The sequence below is a fragment of the Danio aesculapii genome, chromosome 22, assembly GCF_903798145.1.
Source record: "Danio aesculapii chromosome 22, fDanAes4.1, whole genome shotgun sequence".
In the NCBI taxonomy this organism is placed as follows: domain Eukaryota; kingdom Metazoa; phylum Chordata; class Actinopteri; order Cypriniformes; family Danionidae; genus Danio; species Danio aesculapii.
Window position 1 is genome coordinate 11551575 of NC_079456.1, and position 17937 is coordinate 11569511.

The 17937-nt window shown below is 35.5% G+C and overlaps 1 protein-coding gene across 1 annotated transcript; it reads left to right on the forward strand.

Annotated features, from left to right (window-relative positions):
- The first annotated feature begins 5134 nt into the window (after positions 1-5134).
- Positions 5135-16366, forward strand: abhd14a (abhydrolase domain containing 14A). Its single transcript, XM_056448417.1, has 5 exons — positions 5135-5247; positions 5518-5795; positions 9489-9604; positions 10695-10930; positions 13985-16366. Exons 2-5 carry the CDS (start codon positions 5518-5520, stop codon positions 14165-14167), a joined length of 813 nt encoding a protein of 270 aa, XP_056304392.1. The 5' UTR covers positions 5135-5247; the 3' UTR covers positions 14168-16366.
- The last annotated feature ends 1571 nt before the right edge of the window (positions 16367-17937 follow it).

Consider the following 17937-nt stretch of genomic DNA (forward strand, 5'->3'; position numbering starts at 1 on the left):
AATAATGTCCAATTATTTATTCAAACAATAGCACAAGCTTTGTATTAATTTCATTTATTTTAAATATTTATAGTTATTTTGGATAAATGTTCATAATAAAAAAGCATAAATGCTAATATTCAATAATATGCTAATTCATGTTTTAGGAAAAAAAATTCAAATCAGTTAAAATTAGCATTTTATTTAATTACAGGACAAGATTAGAAAACGTTTATTCATTAATTTTCCTTCGACTTATTCTCTTTATTCATCAGGGGTCGCCACAGAGGAATGAATCACCAACTTATCCAGCATATGTTTTACACAGCGGATGTCCTTCCAACTGCAACCTAGTATTGGGAAACATCCATACACTCATTCACACACACACAAGGGAAACCGGAGCTCCCAGAGAAAACCCACGGCAACAGGGGGAGAACATGCAATCTCCACACAGAAATGCCAACTGACCCAGCCGGGACTCGAATCAGCGACCTTCTTGCTCTGAGGTGACAGTGCTAACCACTGTGTTGCCCAGATCAGAAATCAGTTTTACTGAAATAATATTACTTTTACTATTTATTTAATATTATAATATTAACTTTTACTAATATTACTTTAAAATAAATATACCTTATATATATATATTTTTTATTTGATGGTGATGGCAGACCATTCCAATACCTAGCACATACTGTCATATCATAGAAAAAAAACAAATAATAAATAAATAAAATTAAATATAATTTAAAACCATTTTACAGAAGAATAAAATTACAAAGCGCTGTTTAAATTATTAATTACATATATTATATATATATATATATAATCATAAACTCTTTTTTTAATTTAATTAAAGGTTATGAGACATTAAATAGTCTTTATTTTTTTAGATGTCCCTCATTCTCACTATAGAGTTCACACTGGCCCTCCAGTTTCTCATGGGTTTGTTGTTTTCTCTGCAGACGGACGGAGCCAAACTGAGCATTACAGGCTGGCAGCACAGAGAAAGCCTTGTCTAATAACTCAAACCAGACCTTCAGTCTCAGCTTTATTCTCTTGGACCCCCAGCGGCCCTTGAGTTCGGCTCCTCTGCGGATAACACTGAAATCTGTGGCTCGCACTGCTGGAAATCACACCGCAAATATGGCGTACACATGTTTGTGCGAACACGTCAGCTCTGCGATTCATTACATAAGACTGGGCACATGCTTTAACTTTAGTGGACGAGAAGAGATATTAAACTAGGCCATTGTTTTCATCCGCAGCCAAATTAGTGTTTGAGTGAGATTTTACATCAGATAAAAATACCGTATTAGCATGGTAATAGATAAGTAGTGCTGTAAAGATGGACAAAAACATGGTATTGTTATGTTCAAGGGCAGCACGGTGGCTCAGTGGGTAGCACAATCGCCTCACAGCAAGAAAGTGGCTGGTTTGAGCCCCAGCTGGGTCAGCTGGCATTTCTGTGTGGAGTTTGCATGTTCTCCCCGTGATCATGTGGGTTTCCTCAACAGTCCAAAGACATGCGCTATAGGTGAATTGAATAAACTAAATTGGCTGTAGTGTATTTGAGTGTGTGCAAGAATGTGTGGGTGTTTGCCAGTGTTGGGTTGCGGCCGGAAGGACATCCGCTTAAGAAAACATGCTGGATAAGTTGGTGGTTCATTCCGCTGTGGCGACCCCTGATTAATTAAGGGACAAAGCTGGAAAGAAAATGAATGAATGTTATGTTGAAAAGGCTTTAGAAAACATATCAGTACTACAGTATAATGCTGTCAAGTTACTATAGTACACAAAGTTACTATGTTTTAATTCTATGTGGTATAAAAATGTATTTGGAGCCCCTATAGATAAAAAAAAATAGGAGAGATGCATGGAAAAAAAATATGTTTCAATGGATTTACAATGGTTAATTTGTAATATGTTTGTATTGTAAATAAGCGCTGCATTCCTCCTGTAAGTTTGTGTTCAATTGCGAAACTTTTACATTTCTACGCAAATGTTCCTCAAAGAAACTTTGTGGTCTATTAAAGAACATTTTGTTCACTTAAAATGTGTGAGGTCTTCAATAAAAGTACTGCGCCAGCAACCTTAGATTTGGAGTTATTTTAGTTATTTTAGTTATTTTATTTTACTCTTAGATAGAGTTATTTTGAAAAAAGTACTGCGCTCGCCAAGGAAATGTTGTTTCTGCATGCAATATAGTTGCGATTTCTTCCCATAAGTATGGAAATCACCCAAGAAACTTTGTTTGCCTGCTAATTTGTTGCATAAATTTGTAAAAGTACTTCATTCCCTCTAAAAACTTTGCATTTGTTGGTGCCAATAGCCTAGTAGTGCACTGACATATAGCACTGAGTTGCTCACAGAGACCCGAGTTCAAGTCCCAGCTCAAGGTCCTTTGTCTCTCCTCTCACTATTCATTCCTGTCTTCACTTTACTTCGTCCTAAAAAATAAAGGATAAAACCCCCTGAAAAACTATTATTAAACAAAAAGCACCCCCACTCCTCCCCCAAAGAAACTTTACCTTAACTTGTGTATAAATAATGTAATATTTATATTTTTTGTATTGTTACTACAATAGTTTTGAATGTTATACAATATAAAGTTCTATTTCTATTCATTCCATTTCGCATCAACAGATGAAATAAGTGTTTGGTACGTCATTCATTCATTCATTCATTTTCTTTTCGGCTTAGTCCCTTTATTAATCAGGGGTTGCCACAGGGGAATGAACCGTCAACTTATTTAGCACATGTTTTTGCAGCTGATGCCCTTCCAGCTGCAACCCATCACTGGGAAACATCCATACACACTCACTCACACACATACACTACGATCAATTTAAGCATACCCTATAGCGCATGTATTTGGACTGTGGGGGAAAGCGAAGCACCCAGAGGAAACCCACGCGAACACGGGGAGACCATGCAAGCTCCACACAGAAATGCCAACTGACCCAGCTGAGGCTCAAACCAGCGACCTTCTTGCTGTGAGGCGAACGTGCTACCCACTGCGCCACCGTGTCGCCCTTGTTTGGCAAGTATTTGATTGTAGTGCATGCATTTGTCTATTTTGCAGGTTATAGATTAGCACTGCTCTTTGCGCAAAAGTATTGAGTTCGCCCCCAAGAAACTGCGTGTATTTGCAAAATAGTAGTTGTTCAAAAATAATGCACTCTCAAGATCATTAGCTTTATTGTTTGTGTTTGTTTGCAAATGTTTTGCTTTCTTTAGCTAAATGATTTCCTCTAAGAAACTTTCAATTGTTTTTGAAAACGTCTGCATTTTCTAGCCACAGTATTGTGTTCTCCAAGAATCTTTGTGTTCGCCTGCAAAATCTTTGCACACTTTTTCAAAATTAGTCAAAATTGTCATATTATGTTCATGAAAGAGTTTTAAAGGTTTTTTTTTTTGTAAAAGCTAAGGTATCTAAAGGGAACGCAAAAGTCATGTGAGAGAATGCAAAAGCATTGAAATATGCAGTCTCATATTCATATCTCTTAGCAAATCATATTACATCGCTTAAAGGCTCGATATAAAACCTTATGTGCAGTAACACGCCATCATTTCATTAAATATAATTTCACAACAACCACGAAAGATGTCCAAGAAAAGATAAACTTCCGACCACACAACATCAATATAACGTCAGTGATGCTTTAAAGTTGATGCTTTTTCTCCTGGAGTTTATATTACCTGGTAATTATTTCTATAAATGCAACCAGTTTCATTTTTTTATTTTTATTTACTGATCTAATAATGTTTTGCTCAGTTTCTCCATTTGAATTAATAAATTGTCCTACCGCCACCTTTTGGGTGGATTTAATTTGATATTAGTACTACATTTTAATTAATAATGCTACAAATACATTTATAATCTTATAATACTGAATTCAAATGCAGTCTTCTTGGTATTATTTTTGCAATTGTCAATTTTTATGATTTTGTTTGATTGTTAAGAGACATACAACATTGTTATTCTATTTCATTTAATTTGAATATTAAATATATATAAATGTTTTATGTTCATGAATAAAACACTTATATTGGAAAAATGGCAGAGAACTGAGCAGGAGAATGTGGATAATATGTGAATCAGCTGTCCACTGTATACAACCACTGTAAAACATCCACGGTTTTATTTATTTTTTATTCTTCAGTGCACAAAAAAATATATATATATAAAAATAATTCTGACATTACAAAAAATGTACAGCACCCGTGTAAACATCTGAAATCTTGGTAACATTTTATAATAAAGTTTATTAGTTAATGCATTTACTAACATGAGCTAATCTTGAACAACACTTGTACAGCATTTATTAATCATAAGTGAACATTTACTAATGCATTATTAACATCCAAGTCCATGCTTGTTAACATTAGTTAATGCACTGTGAGTTAACAAACTAAAATTGAACAACTGTATTTTCATTAACTAACGTTAACTAGCATGAACAAATACTGTAGTAAATGTATAGTTCATTGTTTGTTCATGTTAGTAAATGCATTAATTAACATTAACTAATGAGCCTTATTGTAAAGCGTGACCGAAATCTTTATTTGACAAATAGTGACAAGTCCATACCAACTTCATCTGCAGTAAAGACAGCAACACAAAGCAATAGACTCTGTTTAAAGTCCCATTTTCTTGGTTCAAGCTGAAATCTGGATGATCCGTACGTTTTTTTTAGATGTCAGATGTCTCACCTTGAAAGCAAACAACAGAAAACAGCCGTAGTCACAGTCTAACCGTTTCTGTAGTAAATATACAGCTGACTGGGTGATTTCTCTATAGGGATTTCTATGTAGGCGGAAGTAGCGATACACTGCGTGGAGTGAAACCGGAATCCGCGTGACGTCATATGAAAAGGGGTGAGCTAAATTGTCCATAGTGTATGTTTGTGAATAAGTGGGTATGGATGTTTTCCAGTGATAGGTTGCAGCTGGAAGGGCGTCCGCTACGTAAAACATATGCTGGATAAGTTGGCGGTTGAATCCGCTGTGGCGACCACAGATTAATAAAGCGATTAAGCCGAAGAGACAATGAATGAATGAATTTCTAGCCACAACTGTATCTCTTCTAGTATGAACGCGAACACCGGAACCATCGCCTTCGGTCTCGTGTTTCCACCCGGAACTGTTATTATGTGAGACGCATTAACGCTCCGCTTCTGACACTACATGCAAATAATGATCAATCTCAAACTTTCACACACTCACCTCTCACTGGACATTTATTCTACTACTCATAATTTATAGGTACGTACAAAAGCGCACGATACAACTGTCCTGTGATGCGTTCATCAATAGGCGGCTCGCGGATGCACTGCGTCTGCGCACTTTAATTCAGCGACGCTATTTAACACACAATTATAAACATGTACGCTTCATTTCAACACGCGAGTCTTTTATATATCCCGACATCCACTTAGGACATTTTTCATAATTATAAAACACCTCAAATTGCAGTGTGACGCGTTAATCTGCCGTGATTAATGAGATTAGCGGGTTTTTCCCTCTTGAACGCAGATGATGAATTTCCTCCGCAATCGGCTGGTGGTTTTGGGGCTGGTGCTGCTGGCCACGGTGCTGTTGTACCTGCTGCTGCCCTCCATGCGGCAGGGCAGTATGGAGCCCTCGCTGGAGGTGCAGCAGCGGATGGGGCTGATGGCCGCGACCCCCCCTCCGCCACCACCGCCGTCCAGCGTCAACATCACGGTGAGGACAGGACAGCTGCCCGGAGACCCGCCGCTCTTCTTCAGGGAGGCTCTGCCCGTGGACAGCGCGGGACGACAGATTCTGCCCAGGTCTGAGTTTTATAGTTAGAGGTTTTAATACTTCTTAAATGTCAATGATAGAGAGCTCTTTTGCCTGTGAATGAAAATGTACTCACTGTTTACCCTTAGGTGGTTCCAAACTTCAGTTTTTTTTCTGTTGAACAAAAAAGAAGATATTTTGAAGAATGTCAGAATCATTAATTGCATGAACAACAAATACTGTGGGAATCAATCCTTCTTCAAAATATTCTCTAGCAGATGAAACTCAAAGATTTACTGAGCTGTCACTTTAATAAACAAACATAAAAAATTTAATGTAGTGTTGTTAAACCATAGATTAGGTTCATAAAAATTGGGAACTCTTTATAAATAACATAAAAACAGCGCCTCATGGCTTGAACCAACATTTTTAAAAAATTAAGTATTTCTATTTGATGTATCGATCGTTTATTATTTTCCTTATTTTATTATTTTACATGTTATTTAATTTGCTTATTGTATTTTTTCATACTGTTGTTATGTTAAGTAAAATAAAAAGAATAAAATTTCAAGAATATATATAATTTTATTTATTTATTTGTTTTTAATATAATTAACCAGAAAGTTTGGTGTCTGCCCAAGTGCATCATGAATTTTTGATATCCCACATGAAAAAATACTACAGTAATTTATAGTGTTTTTAAACCCATTGGGCCTCGCGGTATTTTATTTCCTGCAACATATATTGCGTTATGAATGTAGGCATGGGACGATAATCATTTTCAAGGTATACCGTGGTTTGGAAAAGTCAAGGTTCTAAAACCGGCAAAATTTTCAACTATATCATTCCTAGGGTATGTGTAAGATTTTTTTTATTTTAGTTTTTGTCTTGTTTTTTTAGGACAACAGTAACTCCAGTAGAAAAAAAATATACAACCATTTTAAATTGTGAAGAAATCTGTGTTTTTGAAACCAATGAAGACAGCAGAAGTCAATGATTCATTTTCATTATTCAGCTTGACATGTTTACTGCTCCAAAAAATATAAATGTTTCTCAAAATAAAATATATTATGTTCAAAGGGGAAAAGTTTTAGTTTTTTTAGGGCGTCCGCGGGGTCTTAAAAAGTCTTAAATTTCAAAAACTAAAAATAAGCCCTTAAAAAGTATTAAATTCACTGAAATATGCTGTTGTGGGTCGTAAATTACCTTTAAACAGGTCTTAATTTTCACTAATTGTCCGTGTAAAGCTATGGCCAATCATTACAACCAACAAATCAACTAAACAAAACATTTAACAAAATGAACATTTATTAATTATTTAGTAATATGGTTTAATTGTCTTCCTTACATCCTTACAATAACATTTGTTTAGAAGTTCTCCATGTTTTTATGCATACCTTTGTTGTGCATAAATTGTGTTTATTATAGCTTTTAAAACTTGTCTTTTTTAAAAGAAAAGTTAAACTAATAAAAAGTGTGATCATTATGCAAAGATCATATTTCATATTCAGTTTATTCGTCAGTAGCTTTGTTAATAATGTATTTTATAAACGGATTGTTTATAAGGACTAAGCTATTAATATATAATACATTAGGCTAATTAATAGATTAAGACATCGAAGTCAGCTAGGACAAAAAAATCACATCCATGTAGTGAATTACTGTTGAGTGGGATTGGTGCATGGTCTCGGCCTTTCATGTCCGATACGAGTATTTTAACCAAGTATCGACCCGATACTGGTATCGGTGCATCCCTACATTGAATCCAGATAGGAATCAAACTGTGGTGCTGTGTGCTAACGTGGAAAATGTGTAAATGCGTAGTAAAGCAAAAAAGACAGCTATTCCCTTTGGGTTTCAGTCATGGAAATATTGCTGGTATTTTTAATTTTTCTTTTGCATTGCTATAAATTCATGAGGTGTATCTCAATTTAGAATGTGTACTGTATGTTCTACTATTTTACCTGTTGCCTATAAGAAATAGTAATATTTGTTATTGAATGTAGTTTCAAATTTGAGTAATTATAGTGTTTATAGCAGATTTTTCAACATCAATATTCCTGATTCGAATGTTATCACTCGATTGAATGGGCGTTATCAGTGGTTATCAGCTGATGGATATGGGCCAGTAGGATACTGGTAGGCTCGAAGACTGTTATATGTATATAACTAGAGTTTGCTTGTTATGTAAAATATGTGGCTAAGAAATAACTGAATTCGAATTTTATTGGGGTAAGTAAAAACATTCCACTGGTGATTAATGAAAATTATTAGCGTTTTGCCACGTGAAAGTCTGAAATTTTATTCATAATAGTCTTAAAAAGTCTTAAATTTGATGTGATGATACCTGCAGAAGCCCTCTTTTTACCCAGACATTTAAAAAGAATATATTTTAGAGCAATAATTACAATACCATCAAACCGTGGTGTTTTTATTCAAGGTTATCATACCGTCTGAATCTTATACTGGCTCATGCCTATATGAATGCAATTTCACCAGAGGGCTTGAATAGCTCTATTTGGAAAGAAATCATTCATTTAATCTGATTGGGTTGATTTTGTATGCGTGTGAATCATGTATAATAATAATAATAATAACCAAATTGCAAGCAAAATAATTACAATAGAACAATGAAAAAGGTCAAATAAACACTACTTTATGGTTTTCTAGTGTTGGATTACTACACCAAAGTGTTCAAGAACAGAAAGTGAATACTGAAATGTGAATTGACACTGTATGGTCTTTATTATTTTAATTCAGTAAAATTATTCTTCATTAAAGTTACAGATGTACTTTTTTGTGCCTGAATGCTTTAAACTCTCTTTAAATGCCTTCTAAACGCATACAAATGATAAAGTTTCAGTCTGTTATGGTCATACTATGGTCAGCGACTCCACAAATCTCATGTACTCGCAGTTGTTATGCTGATCAACTATAATCCCAACTCAACATTGCATATCCTGTGATGTGACTATTGCAGACACACACATTGCGAAATCAATGCTGAAACGATACATTGTGCAGCCCTACATTGTATAATATTGTATAATAGTATTTACAACACTGTTAATGATTGCTTCAGTGTACTGTAGTATTAACTCTAATGAACTGATAGACTGTAATAATACTTTTGTATATTTTAGTTATTACTATGGTAAGTTATTATAGTATTGTATATAGTATTGTAGTATAATATACCCTATAGTTGTCGAAAAATACAGTGTTGGGTCTTTTTTTTTACCATAGTCATTGTGTCACAATAGCAATGATGGAATTACCATAACAAATTAATTCAAGCACTTTTGAATGGTTCAAAAACACTAGTATTTACCATGAATTACTATAGTACTTTTTCATATGGGTTCAGTCCAGAATTTTTTATTCATCCCAAGAAAAGAAAACACCCAGAAATCAACATCTACAGGAAGCTGTTACTTAAATGATATTTTTCGCAGCATTGATTTCTGTTTGGTCCAAATTTAACATGAATGTGATAAACACACACACACACACACACACACCTACAACTCCGATTGAGTGGATTCCTATTGGAATGACGTTTAAAATTCATGTTTAAAATTGGCATAAAATGGAAACTCAGATTTACATCGTAATATTGAAGAAAAGATCTGTTTGCTACTTTTACATGATCATTTTAACAAGCTGTGGTATTTTAATGCAACCCATGACCGCTTTTAAACTTACCAAATTATTTGCATGCAATATGATCTTGTCTCCATTAGATTGCAGATGGTGCTTCTTCATGGTCAGGCCTTCACCTCTAAGACCTGGGAAGAGTTGGGGACTCTCAGTCTTTTGGCCTCTAGCGGATACCAGGCCCTCGCTCTTGACCTGCCCGGTATGATCTCTAAATCTCCAATTGTAGTATAATTTACAGTGCCCTGCTTTTAACATCGAGACGAGCTTTTTTTCTGGAGATACTTAAGAATAAATAGTTTTTAAAGTTATAGTCACCAAAAAAAAAAAAAGAAAATTCCCTCATTATTTACTCATAGTTGGCTTGTTTCTAAACAGTTGAACACAAAAGAAGATATTTTGAAGAATGTTGAAAACCTGTAACCATTGACTTCCATAATATTTGGTTTTTCAAGTATTGAAGTCAATGGTTTGGAAGAAGTCAAGGATGAGTAAATGATGGCAGAATTTTATTTTTTGGGTGAACTATCCCTTTAACTGTGAATCCTTTAAAAATTGTAGAATTGATCAAAAGTTAATCTTAAAAGCTGTTTTAGATTTTTTTTTATCATATATCTTTTATCTTACATTGTTGATGTCTTTTTATTGTTAAATAATAAATAATACTACTATTAACAATAACATTGTACAAAAGCAAATTGTTATGAATAAACTGAAAAAGCCCCCCGAGATGAAGTAGGCATGGAGGCGGGGGTTTTTATTTTTATGTAGGCAAAAAAATAATATTTTTAGTAATATTTTAATCCTTTAATTCTTTTTCATTTGTTAATATATTTGCGTATTGCTGTACACCCTGTGTGTATTAAGCAATGTGTAAGCAAGGTGCACTACTAACGCACTCTGCGCTGGACTATAGGCCTGATTTGATCTGGTCTATTGAACAGTCTATTTAAGTTCCTCAAAATAGCAACGCGCCAGCAATGTGCCTCAACACGCCTCCTTTTTCAGACCAGAACACCTATGGGCGCAATGTGAGCGCAAATGCGTTTGCTATTTAAACAGCGTGGCGCAAAACGTCTAAATGACTCTTGCGCCTAGCTGAAACTAGCAAACAACAATTGAGTTGCGCCTTGCGCCGGGTGTATGATAGGGCCCAGAGTGTGTAGTGTGTCATTTGGGACGCAGCTACTGTGTGAATGCATTTTTGATGAACTGTCTGTTAATATTCTGGATATCAGTGATTTATTAAGCATGTGTAATGCAGATAACTGAACCTCCTCACTCCTCCTCAGGTTATGGGAATTCTCCGGATTCCGAGTCGGTGAAGTCGGATCAGTCTCGTGTGGATCTGCTGAAGCGTTTTCTGGAGGCTCTGGGCGTCCGAGCGCCGGTGTTACTGAGCCCTTCTATGAGCGGTCACTACGCCCTGCCGTTCCTCCAGAGACACAGCGCACAGTTACACGGCTTTGTTCCCATTGCGCCGGTGGGGACCCGCGGCATCACCCCACAGCAGTACCACGACATACAGGTGCCGTATTTGCTTTAAATCACAGATATCACACTTAAAGGGACAGTTCATCTAAAAATGAAAATTCTGTAATCATTTACTTGTTCACTTGAAGAAGGATGATGATTTGAGGAAGATCATTCAGATCATTTCTACTTCACGTCGGGCTGCCCATAAGCCTGTTGGACTTTATTCTACATGTACATTTTTGCCAGTGGTGTATAAGGTACTTGAAAGCCATACTGGAGTGAAATTACAGATATCTTACTGCACAATGACTTTAGTAAAAGTTAAAGTCTCTGCTTAGAATATTACTTGAGTAAAAGTTTTAAAGTGTCAGATATTTATTGTTTTTTAATTATGAGAGTTTTATTTATTTATTTAGTAAATTATTTTTCTTTCTGTATTTAAATAAAAAAACTGCATGACTTTAATTAGCCAACTCTATGAACAGTCTCCATGCATGCTTGAATGTATGTCTATCTGCTGAGACGGGTACAGAACCCTCCGTAAGTAACTATATTTAATATTCATTCATTTTCTTTCGGCTTAGTCCCTTTATTAATCCGGGGTCACCACAGCGTAATGAACCGGCAACTTATCCAGCACGTTTAATGCAGCGGATGCCCTTCCAGCTGCAACCCATCTCTGGGAAACATCCACACACACTCACTCACACTCATACACTTTGGACAATTTAGCTTACGCAATTCACCTGTAGCACATGTCTTTGGACTGTGAGGGAAACCGGAGCACCCGCAGGAATGCCACGCGAACGCAGGGAGAACATGCAAACTCCACACAGAAACTTCAACTGACTCGAACCAGCGACCTTCTTGCTGTGAGGCGACAGCACTACCTACTGCGCCACTGCATCGCCTATATCTAATATAAGAGTGCTAAAGTTTGTGACACTTAAAAGGATAGTTCACCTAAAAATGTAAATTTACTATTTACTCTGCGACAGTTGGTTCCTAACCTTTTTTTTTTATTTCTGCTGAACATGAAAAAATATATTTTGAAGAATGTTAGAAACCTGTAACCATTGACTTACTTAGTCTGAAAAACAGATACTATGGAGGTCAGTGGTTACAGGTCTTCAGCATATTTCAAAATATCTTCTTTCATGTTCAACAGAAGAAAGAATCTCAAACAGCTTTGTGACAAGAGAAGTATGAGTAAACAATAACAGAGTTTAAAATTTTAGGTGAACTTTCCTTTTAATTCTTTGTACTGTGGTGTAGCGTTTTTTTATTTTATTTTAATTGAACCATTTAATTCTCCACTCACCCTGTGGTTCATATATAATATGATGACGTGTCTAATCGACATTGTAGTTAATGTTGAAATCGGTGGATGCACATTCTAGCTACCAAGTATGTTACAGTGGCACTGATCAAAAAGTGAAAGTGAAAGTGGCGCATGTAACCAATTTTTACCCAGCCAAATGCACACAGTGGTGAGAACTGAACACACACACACAAACACACCATGAACACAACCCAAAGTAGTGGACAAAACATAAATCAGTATTTGTAAACTTTATTTAGTCTGTGTTCAATCATTCATGCTGTGATTATTACCTAGGGGAACAGACGCGCACTGTACGCTGCTCTTTGTTTATGCTAAACTTATTTAAGCTTTTGCTATTTAAACATTGAAGCTCAAGGTGCCCAAATTGAAAAAAATATTCAGTCGGTTATGCTTACATTGTAAACTTTCCAGACATTGTGTTGTCTGTAAGAGGAAGTGTAAGTTTATAAATGTTTTCTGTCACTACTTGTTTAGCCTGCTTTAATGCATTCAGTGTAAGCAGCATGATTAATCATTAAAAGATTGAGATCTCAACACCCACGCAACATAAATTATAAATGATGGTGATTTGCGTATGCTTATTAATCCTTTGAATTGCTGGATTCAAATCTGTGATTGAAAAACATAAAAATCAAGAGTTTTGAGTTAGTTATGAAGTTACAAACAATCAAATAACACAGAAGTACTGGGATAACAGTTCATACTTTAGATAAAACCCCTGATGTTTATAGTAAAGATTAAAATCACCATCATGTGCTCAAAAATGAAAGTTATAGGCAGCAATTACTTTATTTAACCAATAAGTGGTGACAACCAGGCATCAAAAATATGCCACTGAATAATTCTTCAAAAATGATCATAAAACATGAAGTTTTATGAGTGAATCACTGAATCATTTATTAAATAAATATGGGGACTAAAAATAAATATGGGTTATGCAAATTATGTTAGATTTATACATCAGCAACAGTAGTAGTAACATTTAGTAGTAGTATTTGTAATAAAATTACAGGTTCAAAGTTCTGTTTGTTAAAACCAAAAGTGTCTTGTAGGACTGTTTTTTTTTTTAATAAATCAAAAGCAAATTCCAGTTATCTCCTCCTCTTTTTGTCTCATCCGAAAAATGGTTCAATCCATGACTAGAAAACCATAACATGATCCAAACAGTGAGATTTGTGATCCGTTACACCACTATAAACAAGCTGGCAACTTTCTTACCCTGCTGTTGTTATGACGCATAATATCATCCAATAGATGAAAAAATACTACAGCAAATGATATAATAAATGATATAACGAAATAAATGATTGAGCATAATATGAAACAATAGACTTTTTTTTTCTATACAATACATATACAACTTGCCTCACTGTGTTTTAAAATATGTGATGCATAATAACTTGACACCAGAGCTAGGGTTGTCAAAAGTATCGAATTCGGTACCAATGATTACAGATTTTTACCAGTTGGTACCAGTAAAAAGTTTTTGTTTTTTATTAATTCCCACTAACATTTGAGCAATGTTGAGGTTGCATATTTAAACACTGCTGATTGGCCATTGTGTTCAAGTGATTAACAGATAATGGTACAGGTTAGTACTGAATACTTTTGAAAAAACTGCAGTGTGCAAAATTTCTGTGTAGCAGTAATACCACATATCACACTAATGAACCGTTCAGATTTACAGCAAAATAAATTTCCTCACCACGACAGCCCTAACTGTAACAAGGTTTTAATTCTTTCTTTCTGTTTGTTTGACAGACTCCTACACTGATCATATATGGGGAGCTAGACACCAACCTGGGCGCCCAGTCTCATAAGAACCTGATCCAGCTGCCCAATCACACCGTGGTGAAGCTGGCAGGAGCGCGACATGCCTGTTACATGGACAAACCTCGTGAGTTTCACCGCGCCCTGCTCGACTTCCTCAGTAAACTCGACTGACGGGACGGCACAAAATAAAGCTGTGGAAATGACTTTGGAAGAGACTACGAGAAAAAATGAGGTACAAGTAAAAAAAAAGGTGAACAGGACTGCAGCGTAGCCGAAAAAACTGTCCTGAAACCTAACAACATTGAGCTTTCAATCAGCCATCCACATCAGCGCACTCCTTATAGTTTCCCCGCGTGCACCATCATGAGACTTTATAAAATAGCGAACATATGCTGAATTATTATAGTACAGATTCCTTTGTAGACTCTATGCTGTTCCTAAGGATGATTGCGGAACCGTTGGTTGATATGGTTAACACTTTAAAGATCATTCTCCAACAAATCTGAGGGATGTTGTTGAAATGCTATTATTAATAATGGTTGACTTTCTTAGAGTTATACTGGGCGAGTTCTAAATTGTGTTTTTGCACCCTTGATGGGCCCTTTAGGAAGAGTACGCCATTTGTAGGGGCCGATTTTCTCTTTATTTAGGGCCCTTCCAAAAGTGTGTTAGCCAAGGGTACATGCGATGGTCACTTTTGAGGACTGGAGTTGTCGTTAATTGGCATGTGGTATGTTGTTTTATATATTACACATATTGTCGTTTTGCGTTTCTTCATATGAATTTTATATTTCATAGTAAGTTTCATAGGTAAGAAATGTGTATGGTGATGGATAATATGGAAAAAATGACTTTATAACAGGATTAAAGGAATAGTTCACCCAAAAATGACAATTCTGTCATAATTTTATCATTCTTTTATGTTTGAGTTTCCACATTGACTTCCATTGTATTTTTTGTTTCTACTATGGATGTCAATGGTTACCGATTTCCAACATTTTTCAAAATATCTTCTTTTGTGTTCAACAGAAAAAAGGTAACTTGTATAGTTCTGGAATCACTTGAGAGTGTATAAATAATAATGAGTACATTTTCATTTTTGGGTGAACTATCACTTTAAGTTTAGGGAGGGACCACGCACACATAACACATAAAGCATATTTTAATATAGAATGTGAATTTTTTTTCAACAGTAAGTAACAGCAATAATGAGATATTCTTGGTATTGCTGTCTTGAGTCATGTGAACATTCCAGGAGAAGATAAATGGGAAATTATATATTGTTCACTTCGACAAGTGTGCTCCAAAATTCTCCATTACAAAACGAAAGTGCCCTGCTCCCTCCAAAATGCCTACTTTAAAGGAACACTAAACTTTCATTAAATAGTATTAACTAGTATTAAACAGTTGAGTTTGATCATTTTTGAATCTATTCAGCTGATCTCCGGGTCTGGCAGGAACACTGTTAGCTTAGCTTAGCATAGATCATTGGATTGGATTAGACCATTAGCGTTTAACTCAAAAATTGCCAAAACGTTTAGATAATTTTCCTATATAAAGCTTGTATTTTCTGTTTCTTTCAGAAAATGAAAAGTTGCTATTTTCTAGGTTGATATGGCTAGAAACTATTCTCTCATTCTCGCGTAATAATCAAGGAGCTTTGCTGCTGTTCTGTGGCTGCAGTAGGGGCAATAATATTAACTTTAAATTATCTGAACTCTTTGGTCCGTTTTGAACGAGATGCTAATGGTCTAATCCGATTCAATGATTATGCTAAGCTAAGCTAAAGTGCTCAGAGATCACATAATAATAGTGACCACATGATAAAAAAGGTTATTAATATCCAATAAAGTTGGCACAGCATCATCATTCTGGAAATTCTGCACAAAAATGTGCCTTGTTTATAAACGTGTTGGATTGGATTAGACTATTAGCATTTAACTCAAAGCTTGTCTCTTCTGTAGTTACACTTTGTACTAAGAATGGCTGAAAATTTAAAGTTGTGGTTTCCTAGGCCGATATATGGCTAGGAACTATACTTTCATTCTGGCGTAATAATCAAGGAACTTTGCTGCTGTTCCATGGCTGCAGTAGGGGCAATGATATTAGCTTCAGAAGAGTCAAGCTTTAAATAGAAACATTATCAAAATTCTTTTATCATTTTTGAACGAGATGCTAATGGTCTAATCTGATTTAATGATCTATGCTAAGCTAACCTAAAAGTGCTTCCGCCAAATCCAGAGATCACAGAATAAAAGTGAGCACATGATAAAAACAGTAATTAATAACCAATATAGTCGGCACAGCATCATCTTTCTGGAAATTCAGCATCAAAATGTGCCTTGTTTATAAACACATTCATGGAAAAAAAACTAGTTCTTACTGACAAGGCCTAGTTCTTACTGACAAGGCCTAGTTCTTACTGACAAGGCCTAGTTCTTACTGACAAGGCCTAGTTCTTACTGACAAGATCATGAACTCTTTAACCACGCTGGCATCAGAAGAAAGTCAATAGCTGACTGTATTGTTTTTATTTATTAACATTTGGTTTCAACATAGTCCTCCATTTTATTCTCTCTTAATTTACCTGCTACACATTGGTGGATGGAGCTAAACAAGGATATTATGAGTTATGAAACCTACAAGATGTCTTTATAGCACAACGACCACATAATCTTATCGGTCAAAAGACTAAGCAAATATTAATTTCACACTACATGACCCCTTTAAACGCATCATTCAACCAAAAATGTAAAGAAATCCTGTTTTAAACTCTCCCTCATGTGGTTTTAAACCTTTTTCATCGTCTTTTTACACAAAAGAAGTTATTTTGAAGATTTCTTCTCCCATTGACTTAATAATTTCAGAAATATTTGTTTTCCTACTATGAAAGTTGATGGGTACAGTAAACCTGCATTTTTCAAACAGAAGAACGTTTAAATCCACATAAGGTAGAGTAAACAATGAGGTAATTTTCATTTTTCAAGTGAACTATGCCTTTAACATTTGGTTGGTCTTGCTCCAATAACATGGCTGCCATTTTTCCAGATCTGCAATTGTTCGTGTGGTTCAGCTGGCATGTTTTCTGGAACAGACCTGCCATGGTTTTTAGGCTCAGAGGTGTTCCTGTAAACCCATTTTCCGTAATTTTTCCATTGTATCAGTGTCACAATTGTTATGGTTGTGTTTTTTAGCCAAGTAGCCATGCTTATTATAGTCTTGGGTTGTTCATATAACAGGGTTGCCATGGTTTCCTATTTGATTATTGTTCTTATAACACTATTGCAGTGGTCGTGTAATGCCAAAATCAACATGGTTAAAGGAATCATTGCTTTTATTTCCTAAAAAGGCTCATTTTACAACTCCCCTACAGTTAAAGAGTTTTATAATTTTTTAATCCATTCAGCCGATCTCTGGGTGTGGTGGGAGCACTTTTAGCTTAGCTTAGCATAAATCATTGAATTGGATTAGACCATTAGCATCTTGCTCAAAAATGACCAAATTTTTTCCATAATTTTCTTATTTAAAGCTTAAATCTTTTGTAGTAACATTGTGCTCTAAGACGAACAGAAAATGAAAAGTTTCTGCCATGGTACTGCAGCAAAGTTCCTTGATTATTACGCCAGGATGAGAGTACAGTCCCTATCAGCCTAGAAAATAGCAACTTTTCATTTTTAATCAGTTTTAGTACACAATGTATTAGTCTATGGGTCTCAAACTCGATTCCTGGAGGGCTGCAGCTCTGCACAGATTTGCTTCAACACTAATTAAACACAGCTGATCCAACCAACCAAGGTGTTCAAGACTAAAAGAGACTATTAAGCAGGTTTGAGTTGGAGGTGTTTGCAGCTAAAATCTGCAGAGCTGCAGCACTCCAGGCATTACGTTTGAGACCACTGTATTCATTTTTAGTACACAATGTTTAGTCATTTTTGAGCGAG

Coding starts and splice junctions, on each gene's coding strand:
- abhd14a (XM_056448417.1), top strand. CDS start 5,518: ATGATGAATTTCCTCCGCAATCGGCTGGTGGTTTTGGGGCTGGTGCTG. Junction 5,796..9,488: donor GGACGACAGATTCTGCCCAG/GTCTGAGTTTTA, acceptor TGTCTCCATTAG/ATTGCAGATGGTGCTTCTTC. Junction 9,605..10,694: donor CCTCGCTCTTGACCTGCCCG/GTATGATCTCTA, acceptor ACTCCTCCTCAG/GTTATGGGAATTCTCCGGAT.